Below are 25,303 nucleotides of genomic sequence, written 5' to 3'. Positions count from 1 at the left end.
AAGATGGGAACATTCCATGGAGAAGAGCTGCCATTCATGCAGCTACGTGCACCCTTCATTTAGGAAGGCAACAGTTTTGCATCCAGCTATAGACCAGCTACCTGGATATCGGTTTGAGAAAAAAGTTATGAGAAAAAATTTATTAGAAAAAAATTTCTCTAACACAGTCCATCACATTTCGCATTGTGTAAAATCATTAATTTACCGCGTTAAGAACCCATATGAGATTTGTAGTCAACGCCACTCAGATAAAACAGAGAACTGAAGCCACGAGCTAACTGCGACGATTCGGAGGGCGGTACAGTGTACCTTCATTTTTTCACGGAGAAATGGACAAGCAATCCCCATTCACACTACTCGGGAAAACCCAGGGGAACAGGGAAGAAAATACAGAAAAACTCAAGGAAAAACGCGAGAGTGGGGACTTAAATACCTGTGGTGCGTTGGGGTCAGCGGGCGGCTTTCTAGCCCCGGCGCTGCTGATCGGGCTCCTCTTCCCGCTGGGCTCCCCGCCCAGAAGCTCCTCCGCGGGCAGGCTGGGCAGCCGCGGGGGCGGCAGCCAAGCGTCCTCGGCCACGGCGCGGCCCGGCGCCACGCACAGGTTGTAGGAGTAGGGCAAGGTGCCCTCGCAGAAGTCGGCCGGGAAGGCGGCGCCAGCCACGGACAAGCGCTGCGCGCCCAGACAGCGCAGGACGGCGGGCGGCCCGGCCCGGCGCAGCCGCGCCAGCACGGCCAGCGCCACGCTCAGCAGGAACAGCGCGGACAGAAGCGCCAGCGCCAGCACCAGGTAGAACTGCAGCTCCGCCGCCGAGTCGGAGCCCGCCGCCCGCTCGCTCAGCTCCGGCAGCGCCTCCTGCAAGCTCTCGGCCAGCACCACGTGCAGCGTGGCCGTGGCCGACAGCGCCGGCTGCCCGTGGTCCTTCACCACGGCCACCAGCCGCTGCTTGGCCGCGTCCCTCTCCGACACGGCCCGCGCCGTGCGCACCTCGCCGCTGTGCAGCCCCACGCGGAACAGCGCCGGCTCCGCCGCCTGCACCAGCTCGTACGACAGCCACGCGTTGCGCCCCGCGTCCGCGTCCACCGCCACCACCTTGGCCACCAGGTACCCGGCCTCGGCCGAACGCGGCACCACCTCGAACGGCTCCAACGCCGGCGCCGACCCCGGCACTCTGTCTCCCGCTTCCACCGCCGGCCAGAGCACTCGCGGCGCGTTGTCGTTGCGGTCCAGCACGAAGACGCGCACCGTCGCCGTCGAGCTCCGCGCCGGCTCCCCGCCGTCCTGCGCCCGCACGACCACGGCGAACTCGCGGCACTGCTCGTAGTCGAAGGAGCGCTGCGCGTACAGCGCGCCGCTCCGCGCCTCCACCGACACGTACGCCACTGCGTCCGCGCTGCCGCCCGCCAGCCAGTAGCTCACGCGACCATTGGCGCCCGCATCCGCGTCCCGCGCGAGCACGCGCAGCACCGGCGCGCCCGCCGCGTTATTCTCTGCCACGTAGGCGCTGTAGGCGGCCTCCTCGAACACCGGCGCGTTGTCGTTCACGTCCGACACCTCCAGCACCAGTGCCGTGCTGCTCGACAGCGACGGCCGGCCCCGATCTCTGGCCACCACCGTCACGCGGTGCTCGGCCGCCTGCTCTCGGTCCAGTGCGCTCGCGGTCACCATCTTGTACGAGCCCCTCGACGACACCACGAGCGACAGCGGCGCCTCGCCCGACAGCTCGCATGACACCTCCCCGTTCTGCCCGGAGTCTCGGTCCCGCACTTTCACCAGCGCCACCACCATGCCGACAGGCGCGTCCTCGGGCACCGGGCTCGACACCGACGTCAGTGTCACGTCGGGCGCGTTGTCGTTGACGTCCAGTACCTCCACGTCCACTTCGCAGTGAGCCACCAAACCTCCTCCGTCCCTCGCCTCCACCAGCAGCGTGTAGCCTCGCGTGTCCTCGAAGTCCAGCGCCTCCTGCAGTGTGATCGTTCCGCTTTCCGCGTCCAGCCTAAACTTCTGAAGCACCTTGGCCGGCGTTTCACCGAAGCCGTACGTGATGCGAGCGTTGGTCCCGGCATCAGCGTCAGAGGCGGAGGCATTGAGTACCGTCGATCCTGGGGGTGCGTCCTCCCGCAGGCTCGCCCGGTACCGGTCCTGCGTGAACACGGGCGCGTTGTCGTTGGCATCGGTGACGTTGATGCAGAGCTGGGCGGTGCCGCTCCGGGGCGGGTCGCCGCCGTCCAGCGCCGTCAGCACTAGACGCAGGCTCGGCTCGCGCTCTCGGTCCAGCGCACGGCGCAACACCAGCTCCGCGAACTTGCTGCCCTCCTGACCCTCCTTCATCTCCACCGCGAAGTACCCGTTGGCCTCCAGTTCGTAGCCTTGCAGCGAGTTGCTGCCCACGTCCGCGTCTTGAGCCTTGCCCAATGCAAAACGGGCGCCAGGAGAAGTAAACTCGTTGATCTCCAGCAGGAAACTGTCTCTCAAGAAGTGCGGTGCGTTGTCGTTGATGTCCTGGATGGCCACCTCGACGTGGAAAACGTTGAGTGGGTTCTGCACCAGCACCTCGAAGCTGACGGAGCAGGACGCCACCTCGCCACACATCTCCTCCCGGTCCAGCCTCTCGCTCACGTACAGGTTCCCGTTCTCCCCGCTCACCGTGAAGTATTGCTTCTCGGCGCTGAGCCGCAGCTTGCGTACCGGCAGGTCCGCCGGGCTCAGCCCCAGGTCCCGCGCCAGCGGCCCCACCAGCGAACCTCTGCCCAGCTCCTCGGGGATGGTGTAGCGGAGCAGCTCCGCCGCCGCCCGCCAGCACAATCCCAGCAGCAAAGCGGGCAGCAGCACTCTCCCGCCTGCTCGCCGCCGCCTCTGCCTCTGTCCGCCCGCCATTCTCGGCAGCGCTCGCCGCGCTCCTTCCTCCTGCCGCTGCCCTCCCTCCTTGCAGACCCTCTCCACAAACAGCGCAGGGGCCGCCGGACGGCAGCGAGCGATGTGGGCACTGCTCCCCAATCCGCGCCGCCTCTCGCCGCTGCTACCAGTGCCGCTGCCGCTCTGGCCGGCGCCGGACGAGCGAGCAGCCTGCGTGGGCAGGACGCTGCGGCGGCTCCGGCTGCGGCTCCGGCTCCAGCGCCGCTCCGCCTCGGCCAACAGCGGCACCCGGAGGCGCCGCGACGCCACCGCAGCCGCGAGATTGGCCGCGCTACCGGGGGCCCGGGCTTCTCACAGGGGTTTGGTGCCTGCAGTCTGTTGAGGGGCCTCGGTGTCCTTAGAATCAGAAAGGGAAGAAGCTCTCGCTTGCTGCAACACCAAAGGTGTTTAAAACGGGGAGACGCTGTCAGGTGCTTTTAGGTCATCTCCTTGAGCCGCAATGAATAATGTGCTTTAAATATTACAGTCGATCAAGAAATAAAGGAACTCAGGTTCTATTAATAAAATCAAGAGGGAAGTATAAGAGCAAGATACGGAAGTACAGGTAGGGAAGAGCTCTTTAGCACTCTGTCATCTATTGTGAATTCTGCTTTTCTTACCTGGAACAAATACCAAGAAGCAAATATTTGTAATGGAGTAATCAATAAGTAATCACAGAGTAAAGTAAAAGCAATTTCAATCCTTTCATGGCAGGCCTGTAAAAGTTTTCCCTCTTCCCAACATTTCTTCCTTTTGTTCACGTAGGTCTCTTACTTCTGTCCTGCTGATTTATATATTTTCATAGAACAATTACACTGATAAAAATATATCAGCCCAACAGTAATGTGTATCATTTTATGCTAAGAAAGCAGAGTAACATTTACTATTTTGGTTTTGATTCACGAAGGTTCCTTCTTTTGTGTTTCCATACTCGAGGGGCTGACAATGGGAAAATGTGTAGCCAGGTCAAACTCTTCATAGAATCATAGAATTATTTGGATTGGAAATGATATTTAAAGATCTAGTCCACCCCTCTGCCATGGTCAGGGACATCCATCAAAAGATCTTGTTGCTCAAAAGCCCCATACGTCCTGACCTTAAACCCTTCAAATGATGATGCATCCATAACTTCTCAGGGCAACCTGTTTCAGTGTCTCAACACCTTCATTATAAAACTTTTCTTCCTTATGTCCAATCTAAACCTACCCTCTTTCAGCTTAAAATCTTTGACCCTTGACCTGTCATGACAGGGCCTGCTAAAGACTCTCTGCCTTTCTTATAATCTGCCTTTGTTTATTGAAAAGGTGCAATAATATTTGCTGAGAGCCTCCACTTCTCCAGGCTGAAGCACCTCTACTCTCAGCTATTCTTCCCAACAGACATATTCCAGGCCTTAGACAATTTCGTCATACTTCTCTGGACCTACCCTAACAAGTCAATTTCTTGCAGTGTGTGCTACTCCAGGTGGGTTCTTGCAAAGCAGAATAGAAAGGGAGAACCACCTCCCTTTACCTCCTGGTCATGCTACATGTTATATAGCCCAGGATACAATTGGCCTTCTGAGCAGTGAATACACATTTCCAGCTCATGTCCCATTCATGACACACCAGTATCCCTGAGTCCTTCTCTGCAAGGCTGCTCTCAAGCCATTCATCCCACTGTCTGTACTGAAACTGGGTATTGTCCTGACCTGGGTGCAAGACAGAGTTGGCCTTGTTGAACTTCATGAGGTGCATATGTGAGCTCAGTTCTCAAGCCTATCAGGGTCCCTCTGGATGGCATATCTTCCCTTGAGTGAATCAACTGCAGCACTCACCTTGATGTTGTCTTCAAACTTGCTGAGGGTCACTCAATCCCACTGTCTATGAAGGTACTAAATAGTACTGGTCCCAGTATGGACTCTTGAGGGACACCGCATGTTACTTGGACATTAAACTATTGACTATAGCTCATGGGATGTGGATGTCCAGCCAGGTCTTTCTTCATCTAAGAGTCCACCTGTCAAACCCATATCTCTCCAGTTTAGCAGTCAGCATGTTTTAGGGGATCATGTGGGAGACATCCTGCACATATTCTGCCACTGACCACTAGTTTGTTCATGGAAACCTTGACTGGGCTGCCTTGGCACTGTGCACTTTGAGGACTGCAGGACAGATGGTTTTGCTTTTTTTGCTAGAGACAAGTGGGTCTCTGGGAGTACAAGTACTACGTCTATGGAAGCCCTCTTCTCCACAACTGTAAACATAAAAGGTGTGTAAGGGGAATGAGCGCAGATGAGACTTTACAAATACGATCAGATACCCTGTGGATAAGGTCATGACAAGAAGCAAGGGAAGAGTTAGAAACATACTGAAGTGAATGGATCACATGGAGTAATATTTCTTAGGTCAACCTTATTCAGCAGAAGCAACTCAAATTGCATCATACTCCATTAAGCACATGCTTGTGTTAATTGTGGCAAGCAAGGAAATAAATTATCATCTGTTTCCTATAGGCCCCATCAGAGCTGCCCTGTCTTCTCTCAAACCCTGCTCAACTTGCAGGTTTGCTTCTGATCTTCTCAGAATTGGCAAAAACATATCATGAGAGGATTATGCACTACGATCACATCAAGAAGGGAGGTACGTTTGTCTGCTCACCACCATTCTGAGGAGAAACTGGATTCTAAAGCACACAAATGATAAACACACAAAAGAAAATAGGAGTGGTCATCATACTAATGGCTTAGGTGGAATCCCTTCTCCTCTTTTATAACAAACAATGTTCTACAGAGATGTGACTTCTCCTACAGTAATACTTTAATCTATTCTCCCTACCAAAAACATAACACAAATGTAGCCTCACATCTTTCTGCCTTTAACACCTGCTGTAGCATGAGCAAGACGCATGAACACACAACACATTGCTAAAACAGGCATGCTGATAATTACAAGTAAACCTTAATAGCTAGGAAACCAAGAGAAGAAAAACAGAACCAGAAACCAGCCGACGAATATAAGGAAGCATTAGACAATAAAGTGTTGTCAGAGAAACTCATTGGAAGGATGTCTCACAATTCACTACAGATGTAGAAATTAATCCCTGAGAGCACTGGAAGTCATTGTGGTCTCACACTACAAGTGCAATCCTATAATCTTACTCTGGACAACATTGCTGGGGGGTTCTTTTTAAGAAATAGTCATTGCCTCTCATCAGGTCTTCTAATATGTGGCCTACTCATCTCACACATATATATTTAGCCATATGTGTAAGAAACTTATCGTGAGCCTCATTCTCAGGCTAAAGACTCCTGAGAAATTACAACAGATTATCTTTCATCTTCTGCTTCATTTTTCTCACAAAAAAAAAAAAACAAAAAACAAACAAACAAAAAAAAAAACAAAAAAAAACCAAAAAAAAAACCCAAAAAAAAAACACCCAACAAAACAGCAACAACAAAATCTCTTAGGTGTTTGAAGGAAGTAGTTGCTGCAAAACAACACTCACAATTTCAAATGCAAAAACACTGTCTAGAAGCAGGGAAAATGAACAACAAGCCTCCAGGAAACAAAGACCTGAAATCAAGTCTAATTACAACAGTGAAACAACTCTACATTGCAAAGTTATAGAGAGACAGAGATGGAAAAAGGAGAATTCACACAGAAATTATAAGCCGTTTATGCATCATCAATCTACATGCATGGTTATTGTGCACTTTATGATTAGAGAACTACCATTGCCTTTCAGGACAGGGAATCCAGGTTCATAGCAAACATGGCAGAGGCCTTGGCACCAGCCATGAAATGAAAGCAATATTAACCCACATATTTTTATGATTCTAAGCCAGCTTCTCATTCTCCTTCTTCTGCATTCACAACCTTTACTTGACTCATGGATAATATCCACTGTTTTGACAATATGGTAGCTATAGGCAAAAGAACATGTCATTCAGTGACATTTTAGGGAAACAGAAGTCTATCAAAATCTTTGTCTTGGCAGCTGAACACCTACAAGGAATGCCTGGAAACTTCTTCCCCAACCAAACGATTATAAGAGATCTACCATGTTTTCAGGGTCACCAGCCACAATGAGTCCTAATTCTAGTACTGGACAACAAACACGGCAAGAATGGGATACTTGCACAAGTAAAGGTATCATAGCTTAGTATTTCAGATTATGTCAAGTGTAGTGGGTACAGAAGACAGGTATCTGGTTGGTAAAAAGTCCACAGGAGACTCGCACAGCACCTCACACCATGGACTGTAGCCATAGTTCTTCCATGTAATTCCTTGAGACAATAGAAAAGGGAAAAAGTCTGGAAACACAACCGTGGGCCCCGTCTAACAAGTAGGACCAATTGAACCATTAAACCTACCTTGTAGGCATTTTGATTATACCATAGCACATGTTTTGACCCGCCATGTCTCGAAACAGACAGTCTTCACCCTACCCAAACATCACAGTAATTCAAAGAAATGTTATATGTTCTTAGAACATGCAGCTCTGATAAAGATACAGTCATCAGATCTTAAGAGAAATTGTCTGTCTGTGCTCAACAACTGCCATTCACAGGAGACATCATGCAACAGGAAAACAAACTGATGAACCCACAACTTGGTCAACTGGAATTAGAGCAGCGTGATATCCAAAATGAAGACACCTTCAGACTCATTTTCTCTAGGCCAGCAATTAACCTTGGCAATTAACAAAACACATGCGTTGTCTCCCGAAGTACCTCCTTACAAACAGAACCCCAAAAACTCTGCTCAAACACTTCACAGATCAAATCACTGTAAATGATATTCATCATTATCACGTGGTCGACTCATAAAGAAAGCTGCACGGACAGATGCTCCTTACCATAGATAGTATTTAAATTCTCAACATGTGTATGTGACAAGAAAGAGCATTTCTTTCAGTAACATTGTAAGGAAACACATATATGGAAATCTTTCTCTTTGCAGCTGTAAACATGTCTGGCAAATGTTGCAGATTGGATCTTCCACACATTGTCAGAGACACAAGCCCACCTTCAGGTCATTACAACGAGCAAGGCAAGAAGTTAATTCCTGCAGAAAGGAAGGGATCAGAACAGAATCTTCTAAATTATAGGGGAGGATATATAACCAAGGTATTTAGTAGGCAATGAAGAAATATTTGGCTCCACCCATTCCTAATTAGTACATAATTGAGTTCGTAGTACGTGCAATAGGATCACATCATGGGCTTCACATCTTGTACATGTGTATACGTAGATAAGTTATATATTCTCCCCACTACATCAAGGTTCTAAAAGTGAACGAGGTGTTTGTCCTTCAGGAGAACACTTGGTCACTCCACAGCGTCATAAAAACATCAAGACCCGCTCTAACGAAACTCAAGCCAACAGCAACACCACTTCCCCTTCTAAGCAACGATCACCACTCCAAACGAAGACCCACCAGCACACAGCGCGCTGCCGAACAAAGCTTGGCCTTCCTTGTAACCAAACCTCCCTATGTGCGACGCAGAAGAACGGTGCGGGGAAAGGGCAGAGCAGCAGCAGAAAGAAGCGTTGCTGAGAAAGGGCAGTCATTGGAAGCTATTACTACGTGCACCAGGATCACATAAGGGGCTTCACGTAGCTATATTTTAAACGTCTATGCACAGAGCAAACTACGTTTTCTCTTCACTACATCAAGGTTCTAAAAGTAAACGACGTGCTCTCCTTTAGGACGAGACTTGATCATTCAACATCCTGTGATACAGCAACGACGTCATAAAAACACAATGTCCTCCGCTAACGAAGCTGAAGCCAGCAACAGCATCACTTCTCCGTCCTCCCACGCCTACGGTAACTCTGAGCAAGGATCCCACGTTCACCTCCACGAAGCAAGAGCCACCAGCACACAGCGCGCTGTGAATGAAGCTCGGCCCTCACTGTAACCAAACATCCCTAAGTGTAACGCAAAAAAGCGCAGTGAATCAGCAGAGGGAAGGGTGGCAGAGAAAGGGCGGTCATTGGAACTCACCGAGGGAGCGGTGGGGTCCTCCCTGAGCAGCGGCGCGGGCTCGTCGGGCGGCGGGCGGGCCGGGAGGGTGTGGCAGCAGCTGGCGCCCGAGAAGCGGAGCTGGCTCTTGCGCGAGTCGGCCGTGAGCGACACCTCGTGCGAGTAGGATTGCAGGAAGGCGCGGACGCCGTCGATGCCCACGAAGTGCGAGGCCGGCACGCCGCGCAAGGCGCCGCTGTCCGCCGCCAGCAGCTGCGAGCGGCGCCAGCGCCGCAGGCGCAGCGCCAGCAGCAGCAGCAGGAAGGCGAGGAAGAGGCAGGACACGGCCGCCACGGCCAGCACCAGCCAGCGCGTCAGGCTGCCGGCCGGCTCGCCCGGCGCCGCCGCCGATGCCGCGCTGCCCAGCTCGGCCAGCAGCTCGGCCACGCTCTCGGCCAGCACCACTGTCAGCGTGGCCGTGGCCGACAGTGCCGGCCGCCCGTGGTCCTTCACCACCACCACCAGGCTGTGCCGCGCCGCGTCGCGGGCCAGCGGGAAGCGCGCCGTGCGCACCTCGCCGCTGTGCAGCCCCACGCGGAACAGCCCCGGCTCCGTCGCCTTGGCCAGCTCGTACGACAGCCACGCGTTCTGCCCCGCGTCCGCGTCCACCGCCACCACCTTGGCCACCAGCGCCCCGGGCTCCGCCGAGCGCGGCGCCAGCTCCACGCCCGCCCAGCCCGCGCCCGTCGCAAGCGCCGCCGCCGGCGGGTACAGCACCTGCGGCGCCTTGTCGTTCTCGTCCACGACCACCAGACGCACCGACACGTTGCTGCTCAGCGACGGCGCGCCGCCGTCCTCCGCCCGCATCCACAGCCCCACCTCGCGCACCTCCTCGTAGTCGAACGACCGCAGCGCGTACAGCGCGCCCGTCTCCGCTTCCACCGACACGTACGACGACAGCGGCGCGCCCCGCACACGCCCCTCCCCCAGCCAGTACCGCACGCGCGCGTTCTGCCCCCAGTCCGCGTCCCACGCCCGCACCCTCAGCACCAGCGCGCCCGCCGCGTTGTTCTCGGGCACGCGGGCGCTGGAGCGAGCCTCCGCGAACACCAGCGCGTTGTCGTTCACGTCCAGCACCCGCAGACACAGCACCGCGCTGCTCCACAGCGTCGGCGACCCGCCGTCCGTCGCCCGCACCGTCACGTTGTACTCCGACACCTGCTCCCGGTCCAGCTCCTCAGCAGTGACCACGCTGTAATAATTGTCAAAGGACTTCTCCAGTCGGAATGGGAGGTTCTTAGAGATGCTGCACCGCACCTCGCCGTTCGCCCCCGAGTCCCGATCCTGAACGTGCAGCAGGGCCACCATCGTGCCCAACGGGGCGTCCTCGGAGATCTCGCTCAGCACCGACGACACTGTCAGTTCGGGTGAATTGTCGTTGGCGTCTGCCACTGTTATCGCCACTTTTGCCGTAACAAAAAGTTCTCCGCCGTCCCGTGCCTGCACCTCCATTTCGTACGAGTCATCTTCCTCGAAGTCCAGGCTACGCACCAGAGAGATCGCTCCCGTCTCAGCGTCCAGATGGAAAAGCTCCGATTCTATGTCGGACATTTTCTTCAACGAATATTTCACGTGTCCGTTGATCCCCTCGTCGGCGTCGGTGGCCGTGACAGTGACCAGCGTGGAGCCCACGGGCACGTCCTCTGGCACACGGACCGTGTACTCCGCCTGGCTGAACACGGGAGCGTTGTCGTTGGCGTCCAGCACCGCCACGCGGATCCGCGCCTTGCCCGTCCGCGCCGGCTCGCCGCCGTCGCTTGCCCTCAGCACCAGTTCGTGAAACGCCGCCTCCTCCCGGTCCAGCGCCTTCGTCAGCACCAGCTCGGGACGCTGATCCCCGCCGGGGCCCGTCTGCACGGCCAGCGAGAAGTGCTCGTCGCCGCTTAGCTCGTAGCTCTGCACAGAATTCGGTCCCGAGTCCGGGTCGTAAGCCCTTACTAAGGGATACCGCGACCCTGGGATCGTCGTCTCAATTATTTTCTCCTCCAGCTCAACTTCCTTAAAGCTCGGGGCGTTATCGTTAATGTCCGTGATTTCCACTTCGATTCCGTAAATATTCTTTTCCCTCTCCACTATCACCTCACAGCGCAGCAAGCATTTCTCCAGCAACCGGCACAGCTGCTCTCTGTCTATCCTTTCCGCTGTCACCAAATGTCCCGTCTTTCCGTGCAGAGCAAAATACTGCGTCCTACCTTTGTCCAAGATACGGACCCCAGTGTCGCCAAGCGCCGGCAGCTGCAGCCCCAGGTCCTTGTCCACGTCACCCACGAACGAGCCCTTCGGCATCTCCTCGGGAATCGAGTAGCGCAGCTGCCCCCACGCCGCCTCCCACGCCGTCACCAGCACTCCCCACAGCAGGGCTCGCTCCCGCTGGCCCCAGCGCCTCCCCGTCGCCCACATCTCCGCCGCGTCTCGCTGGCACCACACCAACAACGGCAGCTCCGCGCTGCCTCCTTCTGCTTCGCCCTCTGCTCGCGTCTTCCGGCCGCTGCCGCCGGCCCCTCCGCCTCGCTGCAGCACGGCTCCGCACCGCGGGGACGCTCGCAGACCGCCCGGACACCGAGCCAGCCAGAGAGCGAGCGAATGAGCCGGGCAGCAGTGGGCGGGGCTGCCTGCAGCGCTCCGGCCTTCCTCTCGCTCCTCCTCGGTCAACAGCGGCGCCCGCAGCCTCCTCCCGGCACTGCAGGCACCGAGAGCTGTCCAGCGCTGCCCGCCCGGCCTGTCGCAACCACAGCTCGCGGCCACTGGACAGTGGACACGGAGTCATCGCTTCCCTCCAGCCGTGATCTCCTGCATCGGCTTTTCTCCAGCCGAGCTTTTCTTTTTTCTTGCAGGTGATGACAGCCATGGGGAAGGCAGAGGCCTCCAGTGTTTATGCAATGTAAAATATGACGTGTAGAATATTACGAGATTTATTCCATTAGTCTCAAAGCACAATCTCCCTCATGAATTGCACAGCTCTTTGTAGCAGTCGTGATTGAATTACCTTTCTCTCACGGTTTCTGCAGACCAAAACTCCTTCATACGATCACATCATATCCCGACAAATAGAACAAAGTAGCAATACTTTTTCTTTAACGATGCATGTTATTTCTACTGCGCTGGAAAAAATACTATTGCTATTTGCAATATTTGTAAAGTAAAATATTTTTTCTTATTTTAACGTGTAAAGTATTACCACTCCATTCCTATCTGTACAAAACCACAATCCCCACCACGATTTTTTGTAGTGATCATGCTTGAATGGCTTGTACAAGGATAACAAAATAATACAGGCTCTAAAATACAAAACGTGATATTAACATGCCCGAAGTACGGAAGATATTAAGCTCAATAACCCAAGCAGCAGAAACTATTTCTTCAGTACTTCATATGGAATACCACCGACATGAACTACTTCACCACTGACTGACATTAGACATTTAAAGTAGATATTTAAATGCTGAAGAATTTGGCCACTGAAACAGAGACACTCGGTCTCAGTCAGTAGTGATGGAACAGTTAATTTAGACCTTGTTCCATATGACAGCTCCTGAGGAGGTGATGCTCAGGCACCTGCGTGTCCTCAGGGATTTCTCCCAGGAAGACCGTCCTGAGAACACAGGGCAGGAGGAGGCTTCCCTGCTGCTTGAAAATATTTTCTCCTTATTCTGTATCCCACATTACGAGAAAGGAGATACATCGCAACCATACGACAGAACGGAATTTTTTTTCCGGTTTTTCCGATATTTGTCTATTCTCAACAATCTTTTCGAACTGGGAGAGAGCAATTGAATTGCATTGAACTGCTGGTACATCTACAGAAAGAGCTAAGAATTGATGTGAAAATTTGAAGGACTTAAGGTGGGATTTCCCATTTTTACAGGCCACAGAGATTTAGTTTTGTATAGCTTATACACATTTAGATTTATCCAAATAATTCAATAGCTTGAGTGACGAAGGAGAGACTTCCCCCCCCCTCCCGCCTCAGAAATCACTGTGTAAAAGATAAAGGCTTATTAGCAAAGTGTTATTCTAATCCTTGAATCTTAATGTAGGTAGGACAACTTTTTCAACGAAATACTGTAGGAAAGCAAGAGATAAATACAGCTGCATACCATAAACTACGCGTACCAGGTTCAAGTACATCGGCTTGGAAAAAAATTATTACAAGGAAAAATCTCTAACACCAAGCGTCCGTCACATTTCTCAATGTCCAAAACAATTAATTAACCACTTTACTAACTCCTATGAGAATAGTAGTTAGCATCTCTTAGCTGAACCTGAATGTGCCAACACCGAGGAAGCAAGAAGAGACGCCACGAGCTGCCTGCTCTGAGTGGGAGAAGGATACCCTGTTGCTTCATTTCTTCACGGAGACAAGAAGCAGCACTCCCCATTCGCACTACTCGGAAAAACCCAGGGGAACAGGGAAGAAGGTTCAGAGAAGCTCAAGGGAAAACGCGAGAGATCGCGGGCTTACAGACCTGAGGGGCGTCGGGGTCGGCGGGCGGCTCTCCCGCGCCTGCGCTGCTGTTCGGGCTCCTCTTCCCGCTGGGCTCCCCGCCCAGAAGCTCCTCCGCGGGCAGGCTGGGCAGCGGCGGCGGCAGCCAAGCGGCCTCGGCCACGGCGCGGCCCGGCGCCACGCACAGGTTGTAGGAGTAGGGCAAGGTGCCCTCGCAGAAGTCGGCCGGGAAGGCGGCGCCGGCCACGGACAAGCGCTGCGCGCCCAGGCAGCGCAGGACGGCGGGCGGCCCGGCCCGGCGCAGCCGCGCCAGCACGGCCAGCGCCACGCTCAGCAGGAACAGCGCGGACAGAAGCGCCAGCGCCAGCACCAGGTAGAACTGCAGCTCCGCCGCCGAGTCGGAGCCCGCCGCCCGCTCGCTCAGCTCCGGCAGCGCCTCCTGTAAGCTCTCGGCCAGCACCACGTGCAGCGTGGCCGTGGCCGACAGCGCCGGCTGCCCGTGGTCCTTCACCACGGCCACCAGCCGCTGCTTGGCCGCGTCCCTCTCCGACACGGCCCGCGCCGTGCGCACCTCGCCGCTGTGCAGCCCCACGCGGAACAGCGCCGGCTCCGCCGCCTGCACCAGCTCGTACGACAGCCACGCGTTGCGCCCCGCGTCCGCGTCCACCGCCACCATCTTGGCCACCAGGTACCCGGCCTCGGCCGAACGCGGCACCACCTCGAACGGCTCCAGCGCTGGCGCCGACCCCGGCACTCTGTCTCCCGCTTCCGCCGCCGGCCAGAGCACCCGCGGCGCGTTGTCGTTGCGGTCCAGCACGAAGACGCGCACCGTCGCCGTCGAGCTCCGCGCCGGCTCCCCGCCGTCCTGCGCCCGCACGACCACGGCGAACTAGCGGCACTGCTCGTAGTCGAAGGAGCGCTGCGCGTACAGCGCGCCGCTCCGCGCCTCCACCGACACGTACGCCGTCGCGTCCGCGCTGCCGCCCACCAGCCAGTAGCTCACGCGACCGTTGGCGCCCGCGTCCACGTCCCGCGCGAGCACGCGCAGCACCGGCGCGCCCGCCGCGTTGTTCTCTGCCACGTAGGCGCTGTAGGCGGCCTCCTCGAACACCGGCGCGTTGTCGTTCACGTCCGACACCTCCAGCACCAGCGCCGTGCTGCTCGACAGCGCCGGCCGGCCCCGGTCCCTGGCAGTGATGGTAATATTGTAAGCGGACACCTTTTCTCGATCCAGGGCACTGGCTATTATTAGTTTGTACGTGTTCTCTGATGACGGTTCTAGTCTGAAAGGCAAATCACCGTCGATGTTGCAGCTCACTGCTCCGTTATCTCCCGAGTCTCTGTCACGCACATTGATCACAGCTACGACTGTGCTCGGGACTGAGTCTTCGGGTATCGGGTTCAAGATAGGCAGGAGGGAAAGTGTTGGCGCATTGTCGTTCACGTCTAGAATATCTATGTGCACTTTAGCGTGCGCACTCAGCCCGCCTCCGTCCTTGGCTTCAGCTGTTGCTTCATGATGTTTCCCTTCTTCATAATCTAAGGAGCCTTTAATCTTTACGTCCCCTGTCCTGGAGTCCAGACTGAATAGCTGGAGAGCCCTGTTTGAGATGTCACTGAAAGAATATGTAATTTCTGCATTCGTACCTTCGTCGCTGTCAGTGGCTTTCACCTGAAAAGCTAAGGAGCCCTCTGGCAGGTTTTCCAGCAGTCGGACCTTGTAGACCTCTTTGGTGAATACTGGTGGGTTGTCATTTGCGTCGGTCACGTTAATCTTAATCTGGGCAGTCCCGGATCGGACTGGATCCCCACCGTCTACCGCCGTCAGTATCAAATTGTGATTTCTCTGTTTTTCTCGATCTAAGTTTTTCTCTAGCACTAGTTCCGGCTGCTTCGTCCCGTCAGGACTCTCTCTAACTACGAGGGAGAAGAGCGGGTTGGGGGTAAGTTGGTAGTTCTGTAGTGAGTTCGTCCCAATGTCGGGGTCTCTGCCACTTCCCAGTGGGAATCTGACCCCAGGAGGAGTGGACTCGATCATTTCTATGGCAAAAATTTCTCTGTCAAACTGCGGCGCATTGTCATTGATATCCTGGATAATAATGCTCATATGAAATATATTGAAAGGGTTTTCCACTACTGCCTCCAAACTGAGGACACAGGGAGACACGGCCCCGCAGATGCCCTCTCGGTCTATCCTCTCGTTTACCCGGAGATTTGTTTTGTCTTCCCCGAGAGCGAAGTATTGCTTTTCGTCACTAGAGACAATCCGCAGCTTCCGTGCCGGCAGGTCCGCCGGGCTCAAGCCCAGGTCCCGCGCCAGCGGCCCCACCAGCGAACCTCTGCCCAGCTCCTCGGGGATGGCGTAGCGGAGCCGCTCCGGTGGCTCCCGGCAGCACACCGGCAGTAGCAGCACGGCCAACAGTGCGACCCGCCCGGCGGCTGCGCGGCCCTGCGCTGTCGGTCGGGCCTCCATGCTCTGCTTCTCTGAAGGGTATTCTACAGGCGATTTAAAATAAGGTTTTCCGAGCAGCTAAATCAGTACCTGAAAGAAATAAATGAAATCCAGCTTTCCGGTCGGAGGACGGGCTGAGTCGGGCAGCTCCTGCTCTGCTCTCTGCTCTGTTCCGTGTGGAGCGGCACCCCGTAGCGCCGGGCCGGGGAGGAGCCGATGCAGAAGCCGCTTCTCCGCCTTGGCCAACAGTGACACCCGGAGTCCGTGTCTGAGAACGGCAGCGTCCAAAGAGGAAGGCGACAGCCCGAAGGTCCTGCTGCGCACCTCCTGGAATCGCACTCACACGCGGGTTGGAAAATAGAGATGCTGTCAGAGGCGTGAAACAGAAATCTTCTATCTGTGCTGAAACAGTGCATCTAAGAATTCAAATTGTCTCAATTCCTTACACTTGCAAGTCCTTTGCCGGTCAAATCCTCCCCCATTGCTCGGAGGACGTAGGGCCAGGATCTCTGTCTCTGCCCTACAGTCTTGCTGGTCTCTAGGGTGACGCGCGGGAGTGTTTCCACTGCCATCTTCTCACCACCGTGAGAAAAACAGCAGGACGGGACGAACGTTGAATCACTGCTAGTAATTAGTGCTTTTTCTTTTTATAGTTGGGAGATCCCTAGCTAGCAGTCAGCTTTCTCACTTTGAACGGTGATCACTGATGGACAAGCAAAGCCGAGAATTCTCGACACTGAGAAAAGCACAGTGGACACACCAGACCTACCTGATCCCATCTCTTTCGACATTGAAAACCCAGCATCATCGTATCAGTACCATATAATCCAACCCCGAATTTATTTTATTGATGTCTCTGACAAACCACGTCCTCATCTCCTAAGGCGGTCGTTACTGCAGCTTTCTCAAACGTTAAAAATATTTTGTGGCAAATGTCGACAGCAGCTACTGTTTCTTGAACAAACCAAGAGAAAACACACAGATCCCACCATCCTGAAAAGCCATTGTATCTTACCCGTACATTAAAACCTAGCCTCTCTTACAGTGAAGAAATAAAAATCAAACCAAAACAAACAAGCCTGAAGGAGGGCTGTATCACCACAGCCCTTTATGCACAAGGCAAGAAAGTTTAGTAAACTCTCTGCACTACCTATGAGGTAGCTCTTGCATGTACACAAACTCTGAGTCTTTGTAGATGCTAATGTTTTCCTGCTAACTCTGGCCATTCATCCCGTAGAGGACAATCTGTTTTCCTCCAGTTGCACCTATACAAAACTCACGGTAACAAATTAATAATTCATCAGAATAAGAAGTTGGCTTGAATCTGCAGTGTTTCACGAGTCAGGAGGTAGCAAGCATGTGGGTATCTCTATTCGAGTTCGAGAGAAGAATGTAGATATTTACACAGGGACGGAGGGACACTGCTGAAACATGAACATACAAAAGCACCAACACAAAGTCACAATATTTTGGCAGGATCTAGGATCAGCATGAAACAATCTATGCGGACCTTCACCAGGAACCTTATAGTACGATTTTTTCTCGACTTGAAAGTAATCATTTTTATGTGCCACTAGTTTATTTTGTTTGAAATGCAACGACACAATCTATCACCAACTTACGTAGCAGAATAACAAACCATAGAGCAATTTATTATTATTCATTAATTATATTCCTGAAGTCCTAAAAGCCTGTTCGGTCCATAATGAAAGATCAGTAACGGAGGGCAGGCCGCTTCCAAGCAGCCTGTTCGGTAGATGTGTTTTCAAAACAGAATAGCATGTTTGTCAGGGAAATGTTTTAATATTATACTGGAATCAAGGAGCAAAATGTTTGGTATTCTCAGACTAACTCAGATTCCCATATTAGACACACAATAATCAGACTATGAATCAGGTTTGTTTTAAAATATTTTCCATCTATATTCTAGTAAATAATTTCTGGATGTCTATGTAATCTACAGTAATCGACAATTACATTTGTAATCCAAAGGTTAGATCACAAAGCCCAGCAGTGGGAAAAAACTCGATAGGATATCAGAGCAACTTTTCACCGTGTAATATGGATTTATTCGTAGAACTTCGAGGTCCTTAAGTGTGATTGATTAACTCACTTGTTGAAGGCTGACTTCCAGGTAAACTGGAACTTCAGAGATGTTGGCTTTAAGGCTACAGAGTCGCTCGCTTCTACCAGCATATGAGAGCTACTAGAGGGGTTGAAAGCACAATTTTGGGAACTGTGTACTAGGAAGTATACAAACGATTTCTGGGAAGTGTCAGAGAAAGACCTAGAGATTCAAATATCCTTTTGCAGTTCCACATGCTATGGAACCTTCAGGCTTAAGAGAAATCTAGATACTATGAGCTCAGCACAGATGGTACAGAACATGGCACGTAAAACATTTCTCAGCAGATTCAGCACACGTTCAGGATGCGACCTTCACAATCTGGTGACCACCGTAAAATATTATCACCTAGCCCGTGAATCGTGAACTGTGAAATGTCCGTGGCTACCCTAAGAATCATAAGAACTGCCTACACAAAAGAAGGTTTAAAAAAAATCAGCGTACCTGAAAGGAAACTTGTTCGCCATTCTCAGAAGCGTGATCTCCCGTAGGGACGAGACCACACGAAGTCTTAGCCGGCGGGCGGGCCGGGAGGGTGTCGCAGCAGCTGGCGCCCGAGAAGCGGAGCTGGCTCTTGCGCGAGTCGGCCGTGAGCGACACCTCGTGCGAGTAGGAGTGCAGGAAGGCGCGGACGCCGTCGATGCCCACGAAGTGCGAGGCCGGCACGCCGCGCAAGGCGCCGCTGCCCGCCGCCAGCAGCTGCGAGCGGCGCCAGCGCCGCAGGCGCAGCGCCAGCAGCAGCAGTAGAAAGGCAAGGAAGAGGCAGGACACGGCCGCCACGGCCAGCACCAGCCAGCGCGTCAGGCTGCCGGCCGGCTCGCCCGGCGCCGCCGCCGATGCCGCGCTGCCCAGCTCGGCTAGCAGCTCGGCCACGCTCTAGGCCAGCACCACCGTCAGCGTGGCCGTGGCCGACAGCGCCGGCCGCCCGTGGTCCTTCACCACCACCACCAGGCTGTGCCGCGCCGCGTCGCGGGCCAGCGGGAAGCGCGCCGTGCGCACCTCGCCGCTGTGCAGCCCCACGCGGAACAGCCCCGGCTCCGTCGCCTTGGCCAGCTCGTACGACAGCCACGCGTTTTGCCCCGCGTCCGCGTCCACCGCCACCACCTTGGCCACCAGCGCCCCGGGCTCCGCCGAGCGCGGCGCCAGCTCCACGCCCGCCCAGCCCGCGCCCGCCGCAGGCGCCGCCGCCGGCGGGTACAGCACCTGCGGCGCGTTGTCGTTCTCGTCCACGATCGCCAGCCGCACCGACACGTTGCTGCTCAGAGCCGGCGCGCCGCCGTCCTCCGCCCGCACCCACAGCCCCACCTCGCGCACCTCCTCGTAGTCGAACGAACGCAGCGCGTACAGCGCGCCCGTCTCCGCCTCCACCGATACGTACGACGACAGCGGCGCACCCCGCACACGCCCCTCCCCAAGCCGGTACCGCACGCGCGCGTTCTGCCCCCAGTCTGCGTCCCACGCCCGCACCCTCAGCACCAGCGCGCCCGCCGCGTTGTTCTCGGGCACGCGAGCGCTGTAGGCCGCCTCCGCGAACACCGGCGCATTGTCGTTCACGTCCAGCACCCGCAGACACAGCACCGCGCTGCTCCACAGCGCCGGTGATCCGTCGTCCACCGCCCTCACAGTCACGTTGTACTCCGACACCTGCTCCCGGTCCAGCTCCTCAGCAGTGACCACGTGGTAGTAGTCCTCGAAGGACTTCTCCAGCCGGAACGGAAGACTATCGGTGATGCTGCACTGGACCCTGCCGTTCGGCCCTGAATCCCTGTCCTGCACGTGCAGCAGGGCTACCATCGTCCCCGACGGAGCGTCCTCAGAGATGTCGTTCAGCACCGACTGTACAGAAATCCGAGGTTCGTTGTCATTGACGTCTGTCACTGTTATCACGAATTTCACGGTGTCGAAAAGGCCGCCGCCGTCTTCTGCCTGCACTTCCATTTCGTACGAGTCGGTTTCCTCAAAGTCCAGGCTCCTCACCAGCGTGATCTCTCCCGTCTCAGCGTCCAGCTGGAAAATGAGCGAGGCTTTAACGGAGACTTTTTGCAATGAGAACTTCACGTGTCCGTTGAGCCCCTCGTCGGGGTCTGTGGCCGTGACGGTGATGAGAGTGGAGGCCACGGGCACGTCCTCCGGCACACGCACCGTGTACTCCGCCTGGCTGAACACGGGAGCGTTGTCGTTGGCGTCCAGCACCGCCACGCGGATCCGCGCCGTGCCCGTCCGCGCCGGCTCGCCGCCGTCGCTCGCCCTCAGCACCAGCTCGTGAAACGCCGCCTCCTCCCGGTCCAGCGCCTTCGCCAGCACCAGCTCGGGACGCTGATCCCCGCCGGGGCCCGTCTGCACGGCCAGCGAGAAGTGCTCGTCGCCGCTTAGCTCGTAGCTCTGCACAGAATTCGGTCCTGAGTCCGGGTCATTAGCCTCGGTCAGGGGAAACCGCGACCCTGGGGCTGTCGTCTCGCTCATTCTCAGTTCTTTTTCCGCCTCTCGGAAGCTGGGGGAATTGTCATTAACGTCCATTATCTCCACTTCGATTCCGTAAATGTTCATTTTCCCCTCCACTATCACCTCACAGCACAGCACGCATTGCTGCACACTCTCGCAGAGCTGCTCTCTGTCTATTATCTCCGCCGTCACTAAATGTCCCGTCTTCCCGTGCAGAGCAAAATACTGCATCCTACCTTTGTCCAAGATGCGGACGCCGCTGTCGCTGAGCGCCGGCAGTTGCAGCCTCAGGTCCGTGGCCACATCACCCACGAACGAGCCCTTCGGCATCTCCTCGGGTATCGAGTAGTGCAGCTGCCCCCACGCCTCCTCCCACGCCGCCACCAGCACTCCCCACAGCAGGGCTCGCTCCCACCAGCTCCAGCTCCGTGCTCTCTCCGCCATTGCAAAGCCCGGCAGCAGCTGTCCGCTCACCCCTCCGCCCGCCGGCGCCGGATTGCGGTTCCCTCCTATTTCCGCTCTCCTCCCGCCAAGCCTTCCCCCGAGTAACCCTGCTCGTCCCGCTCCCATCGCGCTACTTCAGGATCGGGTCGTGCATTCCCCGTCTCTCTCGCCCGCTCGCCGTTGTTTCGGTGGCTGCCGCCGCCCGCCTTTCGACCCATCGTGAGCCACCAGCGACACCCGCAGCCGCCGACAGCAACTGCAGCGCTCTGGTGCTGGGCAGCGGCCTCCGCCTCTTTGCCTTCCGACTCCTGCTCAGCCGACGGCACCTGCTGCAGCCCCGCGATTGCCAGCATCCCTGACAATAGGGCTTACAGAATTAGGGGACAAGTTCTGCCTCCTGTAATGTTTCATAAGAAGAGAGAATGACAGAATAGAGGCATAGAATCATAGAATTATAGAACAGTTTGCATTGGAAGTGACCTTTAAAGTTCATTTAATTCGCCCCCCATGCAATGAGCAGGGATATCTTCTACTAGATTAGGTTTTCAGACCCCCATCCAAGCTGAACTTGCGTGTTACCTTATTTCTAGTCTGAATATACCCTCTTTTAGTTTTCAACCATAACCCGTTGTCCTGTCCCTAGAGGTGCTATTAAAAGGTCTGTTTCCATCTTGTAAGCCCATTTTGAGTATTAAAAGGCTGCAATAAGGTCTCCCCATAGCCTTCACTTCTCCAGGTTAAACAACCCCAAGTTTCCCAACCTTTTCTCACAGGAGAGGTCTCCCATCCCTCTGATAAATTTTGTGGCCATCCTCTGGACTCTCTCCAACAGATCCATGTCTTTCTTGTACTGAGGACCCCTGGACACAGTACTCCACGTACAGCCTCACTAGCGTGGAGTAGAGGAGCAGAATCAGCTAGCTTGACCTACTGGTCATGCTTCTTTTCATATGTTCTGCCTTCTGGGCTACAAGCATACATGGGTGGCTAATGTCCAGTCTTTCATCCCACTGCACCCCCAAGTCCTTCTTCACAGGGCTGCTCTCAATCCCTTCATTCCCCACCCTGTATTGATACTGTGGGTTGCCCTAACACAGGTGCAGGATCTTGCATTTGACCCTGTTAAACCTTACGATGTTCACATGGACCCAGTTCCTGAGCTTGTTCAGGTTCCTCTAAATGACATCCTGTCCCTCAGACATGTCAACCACACCACTCAGCTTGATGTCATCTGTAAATGTGCTGAGGGTGCACTCAATCCCACTGTTTATGTTGTTGATGAAGGTTCATCAAGCACAGTATTGCCACCTGCTCGAGGAAGGTGATTGTCCTGCTCTAATTTTCCCCAGCTGTGACCTTACCTGGAGCACTGGGTGCAGTTCCAGGCACCACAATATAAAAAAGACACTGAAAAAGAGCTACTGAAGAGTGTCCAGAAGCTGATGAAGGTTTTGGATGGGAAGCCATATGAGAAGTGGTTAAAGTAATTTGGTTTGTTCAGCTTGGAGAAGAGGAGACTGAGGGAAGACCTCATCATGGTCTGTGGCTTCCTCACAAGGGGAGGAGGAAGGGTAGGTGCCAATCTCTTCTCTCTGGTTACCAATGACAGAACCTGAGGGAATGGCAGGAAGATGTGCCAGGGGAGGGTTAGATTTGACATGAGGAGAAGCTTCTTCACTCAGAGGGTGCTGGAGCACTGGAACAGGCTCCGCAGGGAGGTAGTCACAGCCCCAAGCCTGACAGTATCCAAGAACAGACTGGACAACATCCTCAGGCACATGTTGTGAAATGTGGGGTTGTCATATGCAGGGACAGGAGTTGGACTCAATGATCCTTGTGAGTCCATTCCAACTCAGGACATTCTGTGATTCCATGATTCTATGATATTAAATAGTACTGGTTCCATATGGACCCCTGTGGGACACCTCGTGTCACTCATCTCCATCTGGACATTGAGCCATTGACCACTCTTATGTGAATGTAACCATTTGCCCAATTCCTTATCCACCAATTAGTCCACCCATCAAATACTTATCTTTCCAGTGCAGAGAGGGATGTTGTGGGGGACCATGTCAAAGGCCTTACAGATGTCCAGACAGATGACAACCGTAGCATTTTCCTTATCCATGGATGTAGTTGCTCCATCATAGAAGGTCACTAGGTTAGTCAGGCAGGACTTGCCCTTGGTGAAGATATGCTGGCTGTCTCAAATCACCTCGTTGTCCTCTATGTGCCTCATCATAGCTTCTAGGAAGATCTGTTCCATGAACTTCTCAGGCACAGAGGTGAGGCTGACAAGTCAGTAGTTCCCAGGGTCCTCCTTTCTACCTTTTTTAGAAATGAGGACAATGTTTCACTTTTTCCAGTCACTGGTGACCACCTCACTGCCACAACTTTTCAAATATCACGGAGAGTGGCTTCACAACTACATCAGTGAATTATCTCAGGACTTGGGGATGCATGTCATCAGGTCCCATGGACTTGTGTATGTTCAGGTTCCTCAGGTGGTCTCAAACCTGATCTCCTCTTACAGTGTGTGTTGGGTTGGCTGAGACAGGATTCATTTCCACAGCTGTTTTGGGAGATGATGCAGTCAGGGCAGCTGACCCAAAACTAGCCAAATGGATATTTGATAACATATAAGGTCATGCTCAGTTATAAAAGGGGGGTTGGTCAGGAGAGGTGTCTCTATCTCGCTGCCAGGGGGCAGGGTGGTCTGGGATGCTCTGGGTTCTCTCTGCTTCTCTCTGGACAGTGCATTTTGGAGTGATTGTGTTCCAGGTGTGAGCAGCTATCCAGGAGAGGGGGGAGGTTTTGTCACAGGCTATGATCAGTAATCCACACTTGCTGCTTTGGAGGAGGGAAGCTGCGGTGTTGGAATTGCCACGTGGTGAGAGATCATGTTGTGTATCCATCACTTTGTATATTCTTTAGTTATTGTTGTTATTATTGTTTGTTTGTTTTTTCATGATTCCATCAAGCTGTTCCTATCCCAACCCATGGGTTTTGCCTTTTGTTTCCTGATGCTCCTCCACATCCCACCAGGGGCAAGAGAGGGGTGAGTGAGCAACATGTGGTTTTAGATGCTGGCTGTGTGTGGGAGCTGGGGCTAAACCATGATACAGTGGGAGAGGCTTTGCTCCCTGTTTCCTGCCTATCCACTCGAGAGGTTTAGGAAGAGGAAGATGGAGGCAAAAAACTTGTTGAGTACCTCAGCCTTCTTGTCTGTTGTTGTCAGTTTGCCAGTCATATTCCTCGAGAGGGTACACTTTCTTTGAGCTTCTCTTCCTGGCTGACATACCTGTAGAAGACCTCCTTTGTGTCCCTTGCTGAGTTCAGCTCCAGTTGCACGTTGGTCTTCCTGAGCCCATCACTACGCAATCAGGCAACATTCCTGTATACTTCCCAGGATACCGGTCCCTCCTTCCACTGACTGTGCATTTTCTTCTTGCTCTTTACTTTGACCTGAAAATCTTTACTCATACCATCCACTTGCCTTCATTTCCTGATCTCTTACACGTGAAGACTGAGAGGTCTTGAGCTCTATGGAAAACATCCTTAAAGATTTGCCAGCTTTGTTCTGCTCCTTTGGCCCTGGGGACAGTTTCCCAGGGGGTCCCATTGACTAACTCCTTGAACAGCTGGAAACACACTTTCCAAAAATTCAGGGACCTGGCTTTACCCTTTGCTTGTCCTGTATGCCTCAGGACTGTGAACTGCACCAGTACATGACCACTGCAGCCTAGGTTGCCGCCAATCTTGACATCTCTGATTAGCTCACTTATGTTGGTGACCAACAGGCCCAGAAACACCTCCCTTCTTGTAGGGCTGTCTATTGCCTGGCCTGAGAAATTATCCTATCTATGACCCTGGACATAGAAAAGAATGTCCCTGTTTCAGTCATTCAAGCCATTTTAGCACTTTCATGTAATAAATCACTTCCATTCATAATTTCTACTGTGACAGTAGTTCCTGTGCAGACTTCTTGCTCACAAGTAGCTTTCACACCAGTAGCATGTGGGAACTGCCTGCAGGCTCCTTGGTTACAGTAAGCTGAGTTTATCCAAGCAACCAGTGATTTACACAGGACAATATAGAATTGGACAGCACAACACAGGCCTTTGCCTTCCCATATTAGTGGATAGTGGACCACTTAGTCCTTGGTGTACAACAGTCTTCTGGTCAGCAGCACTACACCAGCCTGTCCTCAGGACTTACCTTTTCAACAGGGCCTTGTGGAAGTGACAGCTGCAGTCTTCTTCATTTCCTGAGAGCAAAGCCTCTCCCTGGTAGCTGTTTTGATCCATCAAATGCCCACCTTCTGGTGCTCCCCCAAACACTTCCCAGAGGAACTTGTGTGCTGTCTTTGTGATGTCTATCCCCCAAAACCTTTAAAATCAAAACACTTTGCACTTGCACACCTTCCAGTTCCCATCTGCAGCTGGAGCCGTCTGGAGAGTTGCAAAGGTCACTCCTTCCCCCAGCTGCTTTG

The 25,303-nt window shown here is 53.9% G+C and overlaps 3 protein-coding genes and 1 pseudogene across 4 annotated transcripts; all 4 read right to left on the bottom strand.

Moving 5' to 3' along the window:
- Positions 1-209: 209 nt before the first annotated feature.
- Positions 210-7,297, bottom strand: LOC308045852 (protocadherin gamma-B5-like; the record flags this gene model as incomplete). Its single annotated transcript, XM_080353360.1, has 3 exons — positions 210-278; positions 434-3,188; positions 7,251-7,297. The coding sequence occupies 3 exons, from the start codon at positions 7,295-7,297 to the stop codon at positions 210-212; spliced, it is 2,871 nt and encodes a 956-aa protein (XP_080209486.1).
- A 1,303-nt stretch (positions 7,298-8,600) lies between these two features.
- Positions 8,601-11,587, bottom strand: LOC308045851 (protocadherin gamma-A10-like; the record flags this gene model as incomplete). The annotated part of the gene is made up of 2 exons (XM_080353359.1): positions 8,887-11,587; positions 8,601-8,612 (listed from the first exon to the last, which is right to left on the bottom strand). Exons 1-2 carry the CDS (start codon positions 11,302-11,304, stop codon positions 8,601-8,603), a joined length of 2,430 nt encoding a protein of 809 aa, XP_080209485.1. The 5' UTR covers positions 11,305-11,587.
- Positions 11,588-13,334: 1,747 nt separating this feature from the next.
- Positions 13,335-15,821, bottom strand: LOC308045850 (protocadherin gamma-B1-like; annotated as a pseudogene). Its single transcript has one exon. The product of its transcript is annotated as a protocadherin gamma-B1-like (transcript).
- Positions 15,822-18,360: 2,539 nt separating this feature from the next.
- LOC308045849 (protocadherin gamma-A12-like) lies at positions 18,361-20,811 on the bottom strand (the record flags this gene model as incomplete). The annotated part of the gene is given in 2 exon segments (XM_080353358.1): positions 18,361-18,801; positions 18,805-20,811. Coding segments are annotated over 2 exon segments (2,448 nt in total).
- Between the last annotated feature and the right edge of the window lie 4,492 nt (positions 20,812-25,303).

This window comes from Nesoenas mayeri, assembly GCF_963082525.1.
Source record: "Nesoenas mayeri genome assembly, chromosome: 14".
Taxonomy (NCBI): domain Eukaryota; kingdom Metazoa; phylum Chordata; class Aves; order Columbiformes; family Columbidae; genus Nesoenas; species Nesoenas mayeri.
This window is presented reverse-complemented; position numbering and strand designations above follow the sequence as displayed.